The sequence below is a fragment of the Sus scrofa genome, chromosome 18 (assembly GCF_054392235.1).
Source record: "Sus scrofa isolate SSC_HxYL_T2T_F1_AM1 chromosome 18, Sscrofa_HxYL_maternal_Yorkshire_Landrace_v2.0, whole genome shotgun sequence".
Taxonomy (NCBI): Eukaryota; Metazoa; Chordata; class Mammalia; order Artiodactyla; family Suidae; genus Sus; species Sus scrofa.
Genome location: NC_139400.1, coordinates 23,241,896 through 23,260,922, shown reverse-complemented (window position 1 = coordinate 23,260,922; position 19,027 = coordinate 23,241,896). Strand labels below are relative to the sequence as shown.

The 19,027-nt window shown below is 40.8% G+C and overlaps 1 protein-coding gene across 19 annotated transcripts in view; it reads left to right on the top strand.

The window, feature by feature from the left end:
• CALD1 (caldesmon 1) overlaps positions 1-19,027 on the top strand; it is a 287,937-nt gene that overhangs the window by 182,072 nt on the left and 86,838 nt on the right. For 16 of the 19 annotated variants that reach the window (XM_085005401.1, XM_021079167.2, XM_085005410.1 and 13 more), the window contains one exon: positions 9,754-9,859. In XM_085005401.1, the coding sequence (XP_084861527.1) occupies positions 9,789-9,859 (71 nt within the window). In that variant the 5' untranslated portion in view covers positions 9,754-9,788. Of the gene's footprint in view, positions 1-8,945; positions 9,083-9,753; positions 9,860-19,027 lie in introns of those variants that run through there. The other 3 variants (XM_021079174.2, XM_085005408.1, XM_005673146.3) reach the window with 1 other exon arrangement.

Genomic DNA, 19,027 nt, shown 5'->3' with positions numbered 1-19,027 from the left:
AATGGATGGCCATTTCACCCTGCCTGACTATTTCCGGTAATAGGGGTTTACATTTTCTCAGCAGCCCTACCCATTGTCGGATAGTTCCACTGGGGCCAGGATCCTACTCTGGCCATGTCAGAATTAGCCTCTGTTATCAGGCATGCATTTAGAAAGCACATTTATGCCTTTTTTTTTTTTTTTTTTTTTTTTTTTTAAAGCAAAGCTATACATTTGTTTTCCCACCAGGACATGGACTGATGGAGAATTTTCATCTTTGCTGTAGGGTTCACTCCCATGCCTTCTGATGATTTTTGCTCTTCTTTAGGGGCCCAAGGAGCAGCAGTGACCACATGCCCGTTGTGGTTTGATGTGTTCTCTTCTGTGTCTTTTAGTTGAATTCTCCTGGAGTTTGCTAAGGACAAGTATTTCAAACTCTCAGAAAGGGCACAAAAGGAATTGTATCCCAAATGTTCACTTCTCTTTCTTCTAAGAAAACTTTTCAGGTTGGTTTAGAGATTAGTCTAAATACCAGTGCTGGTTTTCCACTGATTGGCTGTGGTTTAAGAGCTGTTACCAAAGTCCTGTTTTCTCAGTCACTTTTCTTTAAATGGAGTATCAAACTATGACAGCTATAGGGTTTTAAACAACATAAAGTGGTCCAAATGAGGCAGTAAGACTTGGAGCTGAGACATAAAATCCCTAAGTGTGTGGTCTTCTGCAGTGGGGAAGCCACTATAGATAAACCCTATCCTTCCCCAATCTCACCCGCCCCACGTCTCTCCACCGCTCCTAAGGTGGAAGACAGGCCGCAAAGACGTTGATTTTTGTAACATTAAACTGTGCTCCTGTTTTGCCAATGGAGAAATATAAATAGAGGAAAATAATGATGAAAGACTGAACGGGGGAGGAAAAAGAAAAACAGGCCATAACCAGTTAGCCTGCTCTTAGTAGGCTGTTGTGCCCTAGATTCCACCAATGAGAGAAGAGAAACAACTTGAGGAGGCAGAGCTTCTCCAGATGAGCCCATTGATTCTTAGATTATGTCTGTGTTGCTTGTCTTGACACATGTGTCTCAGCGATTGCTTTTTTTTTTTTTAAAGTAGCACAGATTTTTGAAACAAAGTGGTGAAGGTTGAGCAAAAGTTAAGTCCAAACTGTACATTACACTCCATGTGTTTATTTGGTTTTTGAGTCCCAAATGAACCATTGAGTTGAGAAAAGAGCAAAGCAGGTTGATAAATTGATTTTTTTCTAAAGGACAAAAGTTCATTTTCTACAGTCAGAAACAAAACACTGCCAGATTGACTGTGTAACTACTGCAAATGTGGGTTTATATAACTTTTGAGATTCATATATAGTCTGTTACCAAGGTCTTTAATTCAGGTTGTAAACACTGATCAGTCACTAAAGCACAGAGATGAATCAGCTTGAGTTACATTTTCCACACTCAGAATGGTAAAATGAAAAACAAAAACCTGCTGTTTCAAACCAGCTACAACTCCTGAGTGCCTGCTATGTCCCAATAGTGAAAAAATTTTCTAAAAGACTGTATCTGTTCTTAAGTGGCCTTAAGAATGAAATCATGTGTACAGCCAAAATTATCAAAACATTATAAAGCAACTATACTTTAGTAAAGCTTTAAAAAAATGAAAAAAAAGAGGGAGTTGCTGCCCAGCTCCAACTGATCGCAGATGCGCACACACACACACACACACGCATGCAAAATAATAAAAGCATGTGGGGGAGTTCCCACTGTGGCACATCAGTAACAAACCCTACCAATATCCAGGAGGATGCAGGTTCCCTCCCTGGCCTTGCTCAGTGGATTAAGGATCTGGCATTGCATGAGCTATGGTAGAAGTCACAGACATGGCTTGGATCCTGCATTGCTGTAGCTGTAGTGTAGGCTGACACCTGTAGCTCCAATTCAACCCCTAGCCTGGGAACTTCCATATGCCACACCTGTGGCCCTAGAAAGCAAAAAAAAAAAAAGCATGTGGAAAGTAAAATATTGATAAAATGCTTAAATAGTCGTTAAAACAACTGATAAGCTGTGGCAAGGCAGCATATTATTAATTACCAAGATGAATATTCAAGGGGTGAGATATCACTTTCCAAACTGGCATACTCAGGAAAGGCATCATGAAGGAAGTAAACTTTGAGCCAGAAATTTATGACTGAACAGAATATAGACAATGAAGAGGATAAGGGATCTCACTCCAGGTGGCTGGAATGGCATGAATAAAAGAGCAGAGGTAGAACATTACATAATACATTTGAGAAGCGATGAAATATTTTTATCTGGGATGCCATGGGATGATCAGCTTGAAAGGAAGATTAATGCTTTCTAAATCAGAAAATTAGAAGAGAATGCACAGAGGTATGAAAACATTCGGATGCAGAAAGAAGGAAACGTACATGTTGTGTTTAGTGCATCCATCTTTGCTGGGTTAGAGAGCGGATACAGAACCATAGCATTATATGGAATGGGATGAAAAGTAGGGTGTCATCTGGCCCAATCATTTCATTTTACAGAAAAGAAAAGCCCAGAGAGGGGTCAGCCCTGAGTCTGAGTTCAGGTCACTGCTTGTAGAGTGGGAAATTTCAGGATTCATGGAGAAGGGCAATTTAAGGATTGAAGTGAGTAGAGATAATTTGAAGAGCAAAGGAGGGGAATCTATTGGCGTGTGTTACACCCAGAAATCACCTAGTACATATAGGATAAAGAGAGGCATCACTGAGTTGCAATGATGACCCAACTGAAATTAACACAAACCTTTAGTGTAGTTAAAACCAGGTCCCTGACTTTCTTCCACAAAGTTCTGAATTTTAAGAACAAAAATGGCTGTGATCCAAGGTCCAAGACAGTATCATGGGCCTGAAAGAAGTTTAGAAAAGCAAGAAAGTCTGAAATATAAGTTCCTGGAAGGCAGGGACTTTTTCAGTTGTCTTCACCATTATATCGCCAGTGCCTAGAACAGAACCTGGCACACAGTAAATGCTCAGTAAATGTTCACTAAAAATTGATGGTATACATGTTTTTGTGAGGCTTCATTGAAATAGTAGGACCATGTAATTTTACAATGGGCATATAATGATGACAAGTCAGACAGGGATCTAATAGTGGTTTTTAGTGTTGAAAGACAAGGGTTCCTTGCAGAAGCAGAGAAATACTTACATTGGGGATGAGGGCAGGTGGATCAGAGGAAGAAAACGTGCAATGAAGAAGTGCTAATATTTCAAAGAAAAGTGTGCACTCATGCTGTCCAGGATATAGCAACCCTAGTTTAAGAATCTTACAAAGAAGAGGGAGTTCCCATCATGGCTCAGCAGTTAACAAACCTGACTAGGATCCATGAGGACTCAGGTTCAATCTCTAGCCTTGCTCAGTGGGTTGGGGATCCGGTGTTGCTGTGAGCTGGGATGTAGGTCACAGATATGGCTTAGATCTTGCATCGCTGTGGCTGTGGTGTAGGCTGGCAGCTATAGCTCGGATTTGACCCCTAGCCTGGGAACTTCCATATGCTGTGGGTATGGCCCTAAAAAGACCAAAAAAAAAAAAAAAATCTTACAAAGAAGAACAATAAAATAATAGAAGCTTAATAAATGCTTGCAAGGTTTAATTTGAGACTTCCAAAACATGATAATTCTCTGAATTTTAAACTAAATGAGTTAGTTCCCAGCCTTGGGGTCTAATCAGAGCTTTAGCTGCAGGCCAACTCCACAGCCACAGCAATACCAGATCCGAGCTGCATCTGCGACTTACACCACAACTTGCTGCAACACCAGATCTTTAAGCCACTGAGTGAGGCCGGGGATCAAACTCACATCCTCACAGACAGTATGTCGGGTTCCTAACCCACTAAGCCACAATGGGAACCCTGGCATGGATAATTTTTAAGATCACATCTTACCTGAGTTTAAGTGATCCAATGAATTTTAAAGTGGAGATCATGGACAGTAGTCTCAGAATTTCTCGGTGGGGGGGGGTGGACAGGGGGGCAGTCATTTTCTGAAAGGGAAAGCGATTTCTACAGGGAAATAGTGGGTTAGTTCATATTATAGTGGTTAAGAGCACACTTTGAAATTCTGTGAAGTGGGAGCTACCATAGCTACCTCACAGGTTTATTATGTAGATAAAATAAGATTACATATTTTTAAATGGCCCAGCAGAAGTATCAAACCACAAAATGTGATGAGGAAACGTAACTGCATATTGCTAAATGAAAGAAGCTAGTCTGAAAAGACTACACACTCTGTGATTCCAACTACATGACACTCTGGAAAAGACAAAACTATGGAAACAGTTTAAAAAAAAAAAAAAAAGCAGTGGTTGCCAAGAGTTGGAGTGGAGGTGGGAGGGAAGGATGAATAGAAGGAGAAAAGGGCCTGTTTAGGTCAGTGAAACTATTCTGTCTGATACTATAATAGTGGATACATGACATTAAGCATTTGGCAAAACCCACAGATCTGTAACACAAAGTGTGAAATTTAATGTAGTCCATGGACTGTAGTTAATAATAATGTATCAAGAGTTCCCCTTGTGGCTCAGCAGATTAACAACCTCACACAGTGTCTGTGAGGATGTGGGTTCGATCCCTGGCCTCACTCAGTGGAATTAAGGATCTGGCATTGCCGCAAGCTGTGGCATAGGTCACAGATGCAGCTTGGATCTGGCGTGGCTGTGGCTGTGGCTGTGGCTGTGGCTGGCACCTGCAGCTCTGATTTGACCCCTAGGCTGGGAACTTCCAGGTGCAGTCTTGAAAAATAATAATAATGATGTATCAATATTAGTTCATTAATTGAAACAAATTTACCACTAACAGATTTTAATAACACGTTGTATTAGTTTGCCAAGGCTGCTATAACAAAGTATCACAAACTGGGTAACTTACAACAGAAACTTATTATCCACAGTTCCAGAGGCTAGAAATCAAAATTTCAGTGGGGCCATGGCCCCACCAAAGACCCTGGGCGGGGGGTTCTCTTGGCCTTCCCGCAGCTTCTGGGGCCCTCCAGGGTTTCTTGCCCTCCATCTCCTCGTGACTTTCTCCCTGTGTTTCCACATGATCTTCCCTTTGTATCTGTCTCTATGTCCATATCTCCTCTCTTTATAAAGACACCAGCCGTGCTGGATTAGGGCTATCCTAATAACCTTATCTTAACTTGACTACATGTGCAAAGACCCTATTTCCAAGTAAGGTAACATTCTGAGGTGCTGGGGGTTAGGACTTAAACATATCTTTTGGTGGGGAGGACACAGTTCAATACAAACATAGAAGAAACTGTGAGTGGGATGGAGAGGGAATATGGGGTACTCAATACTTTCAGTGTTTCCTCAAACTTAAAACTACTCTAAGAAATAAGGCCCATGAATTTATTTTAAAAAGGTTAAAAAAAAATGACCTAATACAAAGCACAATAATGTTGGTTACTTTTGGAAATTGCATTAACTTATTCAGTGTCCCTGACACTACGGGTTTCATTCTTGGTGCACTCCAAGACCAGCATTGGCACTGCCCCCAAATCCCAAGGACTTTCCCCACTGATTCAGCACTCAGTTAGAGGGAGATAGAGCTTAGCTTTCTCTACAGGGTCCTCCTCCTAATAATGAGTAACGGTCTGCTCAGCACCACCTTCTGCCTTGATGCTATTTACACATGTGCACACACACACACACCTGCATATGCACACACACATACACATATCTCAGATGGCTTCTTACTTGCCATCCCAATCAAAAGCAGAAACAGAGTAGTTCTCTCTATGAAGGTGTCACAGGAAATATTTCTCATGAGGGCCACATGCCCATAAAGAAAAAAAAAAAAGCCGTGTGAATGTAAAACATAGTAATAGAATCCTTGATTGAAAGATGCACATCAGATATTAAACTCATTTTTTTTGAGGAAAAGAATCTTAGTTTTAGTAAATAAACTTTAATTCAAAAAGCAGGGAGAGAAATGAAGAAGGAAAAAAGGAGGTAGCAGAGAGTGAGACACATAAAAAAGAAAATGCCAGAAGAAATAGTGCTAAATGGAGAGTTCCCACTGTGGCTCACTAGTAAGAACTTGGCTATTGGAAGTTCCCTTCATGGCTCAGTGGAAGCGAATCTGACTAGCATCCATGAGGATGCAGGTTGGATCCCCGGCCTTGTTCAGTGGGTTAAGGATCCAGTGTTGCCATGAGCTGTGGTGTAGGTCGCAGATGTGGCTCGGATCCCATGTTGCTGTCACTGTGGGGTAGGCCAGTGTCCTCAGCTCAGTTTCCACCCCTAGCCTGGGCACCTCCATATGCCACAGGTGCAGCCCTGAAAAGACCAAAAAAAAAAAAAAAGAATTCAACCATTACCCATGAGAATGTGGGTTCAATCCCTGCCTTGCTCAGTGGGTTAAGGATACGGTGTTGCCGTGAGTGGTGGCATATTTTGCAAGATATGGCTCAGATCCGGCATTGCTGCTCTGTGGCATAGGCTGGCAGCTGTAGCTCTGATATGACCCCTAGCCCAGCAACTTCCAGACGTGCTGCCCTAAAAAGAAGAAAAAGAGAGATATTGATAAATGTCTCCCCCACCCCCAAAGAAGAGAGGGAAATGCATCAAGAAGGAAAGGGAAGGGAAGAAGCATCAGGATGTCCTGGCCTGGTGGAGAGACCCAGGCAGTCCGCTCACAGTGCCATTCACCTGGGCTGCGGGCTTGGTCGTGTCATTACCCAAAGGAACAGCAGCGTGTTAAATGACTTGATATCCTGAATATCTACTTATTATCTAATTGCAGCAGCATAGGCATGCCCTGTTTCAAGAAAATCTGATATTTGAGACAGGTGTATCAGCAGGTGATGATTCATCTGCCTTTGTAAAGCGCTTTCTTTCCTTTGACAAAAGGTGTCCTGCTGTTGAGGTCCCTTCAATAGCATGATGATTACAATCCCCACAGCACAACAATTTGGATTTTCGTAAAACGTTTCAAGAACCCATCTGTCATAGTTATTGATGCTGTGATACCCCCTTCGCCTGCATTTCTCTGTCAGGCCACTCTGTCCACTTGTGACCCTCACGAGCTCCGCTGTTGACAGGAGCTCCCCCTCTGCCTTGACATTTATCACTTCTTTGGTTGAGAGTTTGTTTCCTCTCCAGTGGGTACTCTCTCCTATTGAAAGGAATTCAACATTGCCTGGGGGTCCGGGAGGGAAATGAGAGATTACTAACTGGGTCCATGGCAGGCGCTGCCCCCCAAAGGGGGGAAATCACTTACAATTCGACCCAGACATGGCTCCCTTTAGTCACGAGCAGTGGCAGAGAAGTCCTAGATATGAGGATGTGGGAATTAGGGAAGTCCTCTGACTCCATCCCGGTGTGAGACCAACAGAGAGCCATTTGCACAAGCACACACACCTTCCCCCCATACACAACACACACGCACGCACCCACAGAGTCACACCACAGCCCGAGGTATACAGATGTGCTTTCTCCTCCCCCTCAGACATACCTGCCCCGTGTCCACCAAGCAGAACCCAGAAAGCCCCATCTGAGCAGATGCATCATGCTGCCCTCCCCCCTCAGTGCCTAACATGCACCCTCAGCAGCATTCCAAGGTGTAAATAACTGGCTAGGTAGGGTTTCTTTCTAGTTGGGAAAAGAAACACTCAAGTAAGTAATAAAAGGTGAGGAGCTGGGGTGGGGAGAATCTGCACGGGTAGAGAGCCAGTGAGGAGAGCCAGCCACAGCGGGCACACAGCGTTTGTCAGTTTCACTTCCCCTTGGGCCGCCCAGATGCTGCCGGGCTCTACCAACCACGCGCATCTTCCACCTGCTTGGGGATATTTATTTCACTGCTCATTGGCACCTGCACCCAAGGTATGTGCTGAGAAAGTCAGCTGCCACTGCTACCCAGGAGCCAGCATGACTCCTTGGCTTGATGAGGTTGGAGCAGGACCCAGAGGCTGAGAGGAGGCTCTCCAGGCTATGTGGATACATGAAGAAAAGTGAAATTGTTTGCTTACAGACAGACTTCCTTCTCCCATGTCTGTTTGCTGCTGCTATAGTTATTCCAGAAGTGGTTTCCATACACCAAAAGCCTTTCCTGAGGAAAGGGACGAGAAGCGTTTGCTCTCACTCTCACCCGGCGTTCACATCATCCAGTTTGGTCCTGAAGCCCATGGGGCTGTTCTCACACACCCTGAACTGTGCTCAGAACAGGAGCCCACCTGGGGGAGGCAGACCCTTGGACAGCCTCTCAAGAGACCCTCAAATCACTTTTTATCTCATTCTGATAACTATGGAGATTTTAGACGGGAAAATATAAAGAAATTTTTCAAGGTCGATGAAGTAATTTTTTAAAAAGGAAAACTGATTCTTTCCTTCCCTAACTTGCAAAGTATTTGGAAAGTACTCTTTGTAAGATAAGATGGAAAAACACCTTAAAATCAAAAAATCTAAATAAACACCCAAATTTGCATTTCTGAAGTATTTATAAACAGTATAAATAATACTCTAGGGAATAAGAAAGAGGGAAAATTTCAAACGTTGTGTAGTTTTGTTTTGGTTGGCTGAGACTTTATTTTTATTTTTGTGGGTTTTTTTAAAGGGTAAAAATGCTTGAAAAATAAAAGAATCTGACAATTTATTTCAGAAGGTTTCTGAACTTAGCTTCAAAGCCTAAATTTTGCTTTTCACTCTTTCCCACAAAGATGCCATTAGGGGATGGCTTCAGGTTTTGCACGTCTCCCTGTTTCTTACACAGGACAAATGGCTTGTCTCATGTGCATAGAAAGGGCTGGAAAATATTTTTTTGTGATCCGAGTGCAGCAGAGTCTAGGATTCCAGAGGAAGTGGAGGCCTCCCGCTCCACACAGGAAACAATCTTCAAGCGGGCCTTAAATGCCAGATTCCAGGCCGAGTTTAACTAACCACTGACAGCTCTGTAAACAAGGCAAGGACAAAAAGAGCCCGCTTCCCCTTTTCTGGTAGTCATTTTGGGTTTGGGGGCTGCGGGGAATTCTGGAATACTTGACTCCATGGCACAGAAACTCAGGAAAAGCGGACTCCTCAGTTGAAGAGCTGGAAAGGGAAGATCTTTCTGGGACTAAAACCATCACGGAGGAGGTAGGAAAGGATAAAATGGGTGGGTTACAAAAAGCCGCGACTTTTGAGCTCCGAAAACAGCTGGCTCATGTGTAACTGCATTTAAAAATGCTGCTGCATTCTGTTTACGCCTGGTGTCATTGCTGTCGTCCTTATTATCATTCCGATAATATTATTTTAAGATGTGCAAATTATGCCTGGATATTTGTATTCTTTTCTGTCTCTTTTTTTCTTAGTTTCTATGAATTTCCTTTTCTTGCCACTTTTCTCTTTCTCATTCTTGTTCTCTTTTCCTCTTTCTTTGTTCACTTGTTCATCATTTTTGTCAATTTAGTTCAGCAAATTACAAAGAACAAGATCATTCCGTAGCTCTCAAGTGATTCCACCCGTGTTTCAGATCTTCAGAACTTACTCTTGAGGTCTTTAATTTTTTTAAAACTGTGGTCCTGGGATTTTATTTACGTGTCTCGAATCGTTTCAGGAATGAGACTGAATTTAACACATAAAGGACAGAGCTTGGCTTGAGAGTCGCACATTGATCACTGGCTACCTCACCCTGTCTTCTAAGGCATTTTACTTAAGAGTTATGAAAAAGGAAGGGATGAAAAATGGTTGGGGGCTAAGGCAAATGGTGGGGGCTAAGCCTCTGACTCATCTCTGATCCTGACTCTCCCTCCTCCCTTTGGATCCAGGCATTATCTGGTCTCCCTAAACCTGAACCCACACCATGGACGATTTTGAACGTCGCAGAGAACTTAGGAGACAAAAGCGGGAGGAGATGCGCCTGGAAGCAGAAAGGTAAAGATCTAGGTTTAAAAATGTCTCTCTTCTGTCATCCACAATTTTGGTTTCGGGCCTCAAATATCATCAATCTGAAGAGTCAAATGTATTGCACACTAAACTGTTTACAAAAGCAGTTATGGAAAGTGTTCCTCACTGTGCAGATAATATCAAGAAAAAGAAATTGGGGAAGGATCCAATAGTTGCATTTAATCAGTGTCTTTCATATTAATATTTTTTACAGGACAAAGGCATAGAAATTTTAAAAGCATTTATAATATTGAAATGTCAGGAAAATGACAAATATTGAGTACCGAAACCATTTAGGAAATAGAAGTCTTAAATTGAAAAGAATAAAGGCAATAAGACCTACATTAATCTTATGACAAATCTGTGTTCTTACTAGAAAAGCTGCCAAATCCAGGAATTCACATATGATGGGTTAGTAACCAGTAGAGTATGTTACTGTGGTGACTCTGAGGCTTCTGTTGTGGTGACTTACAAGGGCAGGTTGGGGAAATAAAGCCATGACATATGAGGCACGGGGTCTAAGTGTATATTTTAAAGCTTTAGACCTCAGAGGAAAAGCAGCAGCATTTAATGTGGCTTAAATCAGATGTTCTTTTGAGAAAGCAGAATAAGCCTTCACAGGAAGAAGTATCTTAAACAATGACCTTAAAATCAAATCAATTTTGCCTCATAATAATTCCAATGCACAAATAAAAAGATGGTAGTAAGATGATCTCTTAGTGATTCTGCAACAGAAAACTTAAAAGGATCTACTTACTTGTATGGAGAATTCAAAAGAAGGTAAAAGTACTGCCTTTGATTGATTTGGTCAGAGTAGGCTGCAGTCCACGGCACAAGGTACCAGGAACAGTATGTGAGCTCTGTAGATTCCAATCTCAGCTCTGCCACTTTTGAGCTGTGTGGCCATGAGCAGGTGACATCTCTTTAAGCCACAGCTGCCTTATTTGTAAAACAGGCGTAATATCTACGTAGCTTCTGTGGTTTTCGTGGAGATTATTGAACGTCATAAGTGGCCTGTCCTAGTACCTGGCACCTAAACGGTGCGTTATTTTTTTTTAATTATTCTCATCAACTAAACAAGGAAGAAACATAGCAATGTAGCCAGCGCTGAAAACTAATGCCAAGGAAAGAAAAAGCAATTATCCTCCCATGATGAAACCAGTCAGGAAAGGCTCTCCGGAAGTGAGAGAAGATGAGCCATGGGGGAATTAAGGATGGTGCTGATGAGTAAAAACGGAGCCGTGTGTATGAGGGGGTGACATCTGCAAAAGCTCAGAGGTGGAAATAAGGATCCTGGTGGAAGACACCTGTTGAGTGCTCGGGGAAGAATGAGTTGCGCATCATGGATGATTTTTATTTCACATAAAAGACAAGAGATGGAGACTTAGCAGAGCTCTGTGTGATGAAAATGTGTTGGGGAAGGTCACCTAGAATGACTGGAATATGGGGATACTAGGAGGGTGAGTATTGAACATATGGTGATGAAGACGGAATCAGGGCAGCGTATATGGAAAGGAAGATCAAATATGCACGAGCCTCCTTAGAGGGAGAGTTAGCAAATCTTGTAGGAGAGGGAGAAGCTCAAAGAAAATTCCAAAGAATGTAAGACTGAAGAGCTGGAAGTCTATATTAATCCTCTTGGGTTATTATATTCCATCTGATTCCTTTTCTTATCTTTTCTTTTTAGAAAAGATAAGTGCTTTTTAAGTACTTCCTTATATTTTGTTCTAAGCTTACCTTTTCATGTTTCAAGGTGAATGCTTTAGTTCGGCTATTTTGGAATTTGTTAAAAGCAAGTCCATGTGCAGCCTTTAGGATTTTGTAAAAGCCTGGTCATTTATGGGAATAGTGAAGGTCAGGCTGTATGGTCCAGCCAACTTTGATGAGAAATTTCAGGGTGTGTACAGGAAACAGATGGTCAGACACAGAAATGAAGGGTCATCTGAAATTGTGGTTTTAATCTTAAAAGAAAGGGCATATAAGACCCTGGACAAGTCCCTCTTCCTTTAGCTTTAGAACTTGGCTTCTTCCTCTGTGACAGGAGTGAGAGATTGGTGGTAATATTTATTTTCCTTTGGCTTTTGGTATTGTCTAATTTTTTTACAACAATCGTGTACTACTTTATTTAAAAACAAAACAATAAGGCAGTTTTCCATTTTGAAAAGAGAGTCTATGGCCCAATCCATTATACCTGGGACCAGAAGTAAGGAGACCAAATTCTCCTTTGGATTTAAGGAATGAAAAGCAAGAACCCAGCCTTGATCTGGAGTGGCCCCAAGGCTCAGAGCTGCAGGCTCATTTTGATTGGGCTTCTGCTCTGCTTTCAGCTCTATTTTGGCACTGGGGATAGACCAATAGAAGGACAGAATTGAGAAGAGTGTTCTTAATGCTCTTCCACCTGTATAAAACCAAGCAATGATCAAGAAACTACCTTTGTGTATCCTCAAACAGGACACGTACTCTGATAGTCATTGATCATATTTCAAGTTGACTGATGCCCTTTGTATTCCTTACCCCTGCAGACAGTATGGAGAACATGGTAACAGGCAGAAGAGACTACTGAAGTTTCCACTTCTTCCCCACAAAGCCTTTCCAAAGAAAAATGCCCTGTTATTTTAATTAGTTGTTGTTGAGCTTGACTAGCAGGTGCTGTTCAGCTCTGAGTGACCCCTAGCCCAGGAACTTCCATATGGCTCGGGTGTAGCCCTAAAAAGACCAAAAAAGCTAGAAACAAAACAAAAAAAACCTAACCATACACTTTGTACCATGCTGGATTTCCCGGGTTTGGGACTGACAGTTACATACGGGATCATAGCTGCCCTGAGACTCCCGCGAACACACTGCATCGTGAGAGTTACAGTCCATTTCAAATCATCTACCCTCCATGACCTAGACTGGGAACCTAGTTACATCCAAAAGATATTTCCCTTCTTTGTCCTGCCGCTTAGCCTGTACATCTTTTTGCTATCCACCTTGTCCTTGTCCTTCATTTGCCTTTCATATCGAGTCCCTAAGATGAGGACTTTAGATGTGCTAAAAGGAGGTACTTTATTTAGTTGTCAGAAAATGTACTGAATATCTATAGAGAGGGAGACACTCTGTGAAACCACTAATTCAGGAATCAATTCTCACTAATTCAGGCAGTTCCCAATAGTCACAAAGCTCGTGTCATACATGAATTAATAACTTTAGAGCCAACTTGAGCAAAAGGGGAAGAAAAAATTTTCAGTACACAGAATGGATTGAACAGGTAAGCAGTGAAAATCCTAAATGCATTACTCCTAAGCAAAAGGTATTATTTGTACACATCTCAAATTAAACCGTATTTTTGGTTTTGTTGGTTTTTAAAATAAATTCGATTGATGTATAGTTGACTTAGTTGTGTTAGTTTCAGATGTACAGCCAAGTAAGTCAGTTATACATATACATATATCCATTTCTTTTCAGTCTTTTCCCCTATAGGTTATTACACAGTACTGAGTGGTAACAAGACAGTAGGTCCTTGTTACCTATCTGTTTTATTTATAGCAATGCGTATATGTTAGTTCCAGCCCCCAATGTATCCCTCCTGCCCCACATTTCCCGTTTGGTAACTATACATTTGAGCTATTTGCACAAACAAATAATTATCTTCACCTATCTTATGGGAATAAAAATGAATAGGTATCCTCTGCTTCCCTTTCTGTTTCTGTCTTTTATTTCAGTCCCTGTCTGTCTTCATCTCTGTATTTCCCAGTACATCGTGATGTATTTTCCCCCGGTCCATGTGCCTCTTCACCGACACGCGATCCATCCGCCTGTTTCCATTCCATTCTCCCTCCTCTTAATCCATCTACCCTGGATTGTGAGGGCATGTGCTTTTGCATCATCGGGGAATACAACATTCTCAAAGGGGAGAATGTAGGGGAAAGGGATACCTTTTCGAAGAGGTCAGATTCTGCTCTCTTCCTTTTCAGCGAGTAACCCACCTACCCCTGCCCATATGCTGGGACTTTTGCGTGTATCTGGCAAAGATGGACTGATCATAGCGCCAGTAATGGGTATGTCTCAATAGGACATATGTTCTATGTAAATGAACACCAAGAGGCATAACGACGGGAGGCAGGAGAGGTTATTATCAGTTAAAGGCATGGACTTTACCGTTAGGAAACTGTGCTGTCACATCCAAGGTCTGCCACTTATTAGCTACCTGACCGTACAAATTATTCGTTCTTCCTAACCTTCTGTTTCCTCATCTATAAAATGGGGGAAAGAATAGTATCCACTTCATAGGGGTTTTGTGGGGATATAAAGAGATAATACATGAAAGAATGAACATATGGAGTTCTCTTCATGGCTCAGTGGTTAATGAACCTGACTAGGATCCATGAGGTTGCAGGTTCGATCCCTGGCCTCGCTTAGTGGGTTAACGATCCAGCATTGCCATGAGCTGTGGTGTAGGCCACAGATGCAGCTCAGATTTGGTGTAGGCATAGGCCAGCAGCTGTAGCTCCCATTAGACCCCTAGCCTGGGAACTTCCATTTGCCATGGGTGTGGCCCTAAAAAAAAAAAAAAGGAAGAAAAAGAAAAGGTGTTAACACAGTACCAGTCATCTGGTGTTTATTAAATAATTATTATTCATCGAGTTATTATTTTTATTTATTGGCTGTTATTAGATAAACACTATTAATTATTACATCTAATTTGATTTGCTGCAACACACGAAGAATTGAAGATCCATTTTATATTTACCACAAAACAAAACAGTGAAAAATATCAAGTTTTCATATAATAAAAAATACTAAGGTTTTCTTTCTACTGTTCTCAGAGGACATAAGAACTGTAGGAAGGTAAAATGCAGGAATTTGCTGTTGAGTGAAGAGTTCTGAGGATGCGGTTGGTTGCAAGGTTTGAGGAAGGATTCCACTGTCTCGGGAAGAGGAGGTCACACCAGTTTAAGTTGAGCTCTTCTGTTACACTTGGCCAAAAGGATTTTGAGCTTTGGTGTTTCTGCTGAGAAACCAGCAATGATGGTTTATCCATAGAGAAATCTTCAATGGGACATACTTTTCCCTGTGCTGGGCTTGCTTTCACAATAAGCAACTCTCACTTTTCAAGACTGTGAACTCATTGCATTCCCAGCTCCCGCTTTCCACACCCAAATGTGAGTTCCTCTTTCTGATCAGAAGAAAGGCCCCTATTGTAGGGCTGTGTTATCAGAGCCAGAGGCTCCTAGACGTAAATAAAGGGAATGAAAGCACTCTTGCTGGTGTCATTGTTCGTATATCTTTATGGGTCTCTGAAATATTAGATTAGGCATTGGAAAGTAAATATTTTTACTTCACTAAAAAAACAAAAAAATAAACAAAAAAACCCACAATTTTTTAAAGTCCATCGAGTCTAAGCAGTTGCCTCTCAGAACTCTATCCCTGAAACTTTTTTTACATTATTTAATAGTACGGTCAATCAACAATTACACAAAAATGCTCTTATTTACACTGCTTAGCATTGTGACCTTGCAATTTCCAATAAGAATCTTCTCAAATGCAATTTGTTTGTTATGTTATAATCAGAAAATTAATTTCCACTAGGAAGTTAAATAAAGTGTTCATTTGAAACTGTCTAAATGATTAGAGGAACTAAATTTCCTCAAAACTTCCCTTCAGTTCCCTCAGAAAATTTATCACCCTAAAGGGGGGAAGTGTTAAGATTTGTGTCTACATTTTTACTTTTAAGTTAAAGGATTTTTTAAGTAATTCGTTTGAAAGGTATTTAAAAATAGTTCTGTAAGGTCTTTATATTATTTGATGTTGTTTAGGGTTAGTCTAATTTGTATATAGGGGCACTGAGTAAGTGAGGTGGATAATTTTCACCTAGGGGATTTTTAATTATTTATTTGTGTCCAGCCATGTGAAGAATCAAAACATGTATTCATATTCATATTTTCCCTCAAATGTTTTCTCTCTCACTCACTCTAAATAGGCACTATTTATTACCTAGGTCAATTTATAAATAGTCAAATTTTAAACAGTAGAGATGGCATATTTGGACCAATTTCCCCTAACTTAACAATTCCTCTGGTCCTAAAAATATCCCATTTTATGATGATCAGTGGAGCATCAAGTGTCCAGGACCTACCCAAGGTTGACACTTATTCAATAAAAATTAAAAATCTAGATCCTTAAGGACCTCACATGCAGACCTGTAACCTCATCATTCTAAGTTCGAAAAAAATGTGGCATGTGTGTGAGTCAGTACACTTGCTGTATAAAATAGTGATGATTTTTCTTTATGGTTTGTATAGGTGACTCTTTAAGATTTACCAGTCTTCACTACCTGGGAAGAGGCAGGACAATGTGGTGGTTACGTATATGGGTGACAAAGTCTGACAGACATGTGTTTGAATCCTAATTTTGACAACTACTCATTGGGTGACCTGGTGACAAATTACTTAAACATATTTTACTTCAATTTCTTTATGTATAAAAATGGGGATAATTATTCTACCTCACAGGATCATTGGAAAAACTACGCTAGGTAACTCATGTAGGGAAATTAACACAACTGGCACATAGTATATACTCAATAAATGTTAGGTCTTATTATTATTACAATCATATTAATGTCTTGGCAGCCCTTTGATACAAAATAAAATTTTACTGGATTTTTTTATCTGTCAGCTCAGATAGTTTGTGGCATCCTTACTGCAAACTTTCTTTCCTATATGGATACTTGCTATGATGTTTCTATTGAAGTTGGAAAAGAATTAAAAGTTCTGGTTACAAATAAGTCTACCACACAGCTAGAACTGCTACATGAACATTTTAAAATAACATATTTTAGCCATGAAGATAATTTTCTAATTCATTAATGATATGTCTTTATTTTAAATATAGCATGTAAAACATAACTCAGGATTTTATCTGAAGAGTTCAATTCAGCAAAAAATAGTTCTCAAGTGGAAAAAAGGATCAGCTGAATTTTTCATTCAGTGTTAGAAGGGAAAAGGAACCATCGCTTTTTTAGTGTCAGCCAAGTGCCAGGCTAGGCGATGCTCCTTTCTTTCTTTCCTTCTTTTCTTTCTTTCTTTCCTTCCTTCCTTCCCCCCTTCCTTCCTTCCTTCCTTTCTTCTTTCTCTCTTTTGCTTTTTAGGGCTATGCCTGTGGCATATGAAAGTTCCCAGGCAAGGGGCTGAATCAGAGCTGCCACTTCTGGCCTATGCCACAGCCCCACAGCAACGCTAGAAACTTAACCCACTGAGCAAGGCCAGGGATGGAACCTGCATCCTCATGGATATTAGTCAGGTTCATTACCACTGAGCCACAGCAGGAACTCCAGTGATGCCCTTTATAAATCTTATATAATTTAATTGTCAAAATAATTGCCAAAATATCCCATTGAGGTTACTTTGCATGAACTTTATCATAACCTGTTCATGCTTTTATAACAGAATACCATAGATAGGGTGGCTTATAAACAACAGAAATTTATTTCTCCAAGTTCTGAATGTTGGAAAGTCTAAGATCAAAGCCCCAGCAGATTCAGTATCTGGTGAGGGTCTGCTTCTGTCTTCCTGTTGTGCCCTCATATGGCAGAGGGGCAGGGAACTCTCTGCCACCTCTTTTTAAAAGGGCACTTATCCCATTCAAGAGGGCTACACCTTCATGACTTAATCACCTCCCAAATTTCCCAACTCTAAATACGATCACATTAGGAGCTAGGTTTTAGTATGTGAATTTAGGGGGGAGGACCCAAACATTCAGGCTTGGATATTATTATCCCTCTTTTACATCTGAGGAAACTGTAGGTCGGAAGTTTTAAGTTGTATGTCCAACTTCATATAGCGAGGGCATATAATCCAGTTCTGCCTACCCCAAATCTCAAAATCTTGCCACTGTAACAAATTGATCAATGAAATTTTTCATGTTTCATGTTGTCTTGTCTGAAGGTCCATCATCTCTACAGTGCTAAAATAATACCCTACGATGTGAGAAAATCATTCAAAACAGTTATGTGGCAATAAATGAGGCTATTGGGCTTAATCGAACTGTTCTTTATGCTTATTCATGAAAATCGTTTGCAAGTGTAGACACAGTCATTATTTAGTTTGCCCTCAAAAACACTCCTGTGTTAGTCCCATCTCACAGAAAAAAAAGTGGAAACAGAGAAGGTCAACGTTTCTCCCTCTAGCCCAAGAAGGCTGTTGGCATAACTTCTTGACTTTTCTCTGGATTTTTTTCCTCAAAAAGACTGTTTTCACTAGTAGGGCAGGAATTCGTCACATCATCACCCATAAAATCTTAAGACTGTCCCTAACTTTATAGATAATCTTCTGTAATGGAATGTTCCTTTTTTATTTTTGGCCTACACACTGCTTGAGTCTGGTGAAAGCTATAGACGCTCCTCTAAGAAAAATGCACATACGCAGCCACAGAACTTGGCGCTTAACTTTCCGTGGTATCATGGACCTCCATCCTCAGACCGCCCTCCTGGGGGCCCATGAACACCAGGCCAAGAATCCCTGATCTAATGAATTTTAAAGTTCATCTTACATAGGAAGATACCGAAGTCTAATTACTGAATTATGGTTTCAGCACCCCTAAAGAAGTAACCAAAAGCCTCTCGTCACTATACATAAATACTATACTAATAATATAAGGAAAGTTATGTGCTTAATTTTTACAAAATAACTTAATCATTTTATTCTAATTAGTGATTTCATTTAACTATGAAAAATCCAATACATATAAAATAATGTTATGTAATGTATATAGAAGTTACAAATCAGTGTAGTACAGACACTATAAACTTATCATTCAGCTTAAGACTGAGAACATTTCCAGAGCCATTGAAAGTCCCGGCAGACCCCTCTCCAGTCCCACCTCCTTGCCCCCTCATCCACACAGGTAACTAAAATACTGAAAATTTAATTTTTAAATAAAATTCTAAATAAGATAATATGAATTTCTATGTAGGTGTTTCCAGGACCCCATGATCCAGGGCTTACCATACATTCTCTCCAGACTCAGGCGAAGGTGTTAAATGAGAGTCTACTGATCCCTGAGAGGGCAGTAGTTTCGGCTTTTTCACTCAGGACCAAAGGAGTCCTTCTGCTGAATGCAGGTGGGAACCTTGTAGAAGTAGTACAAACAAAGGATTCTCTACCAGCAAAGTAG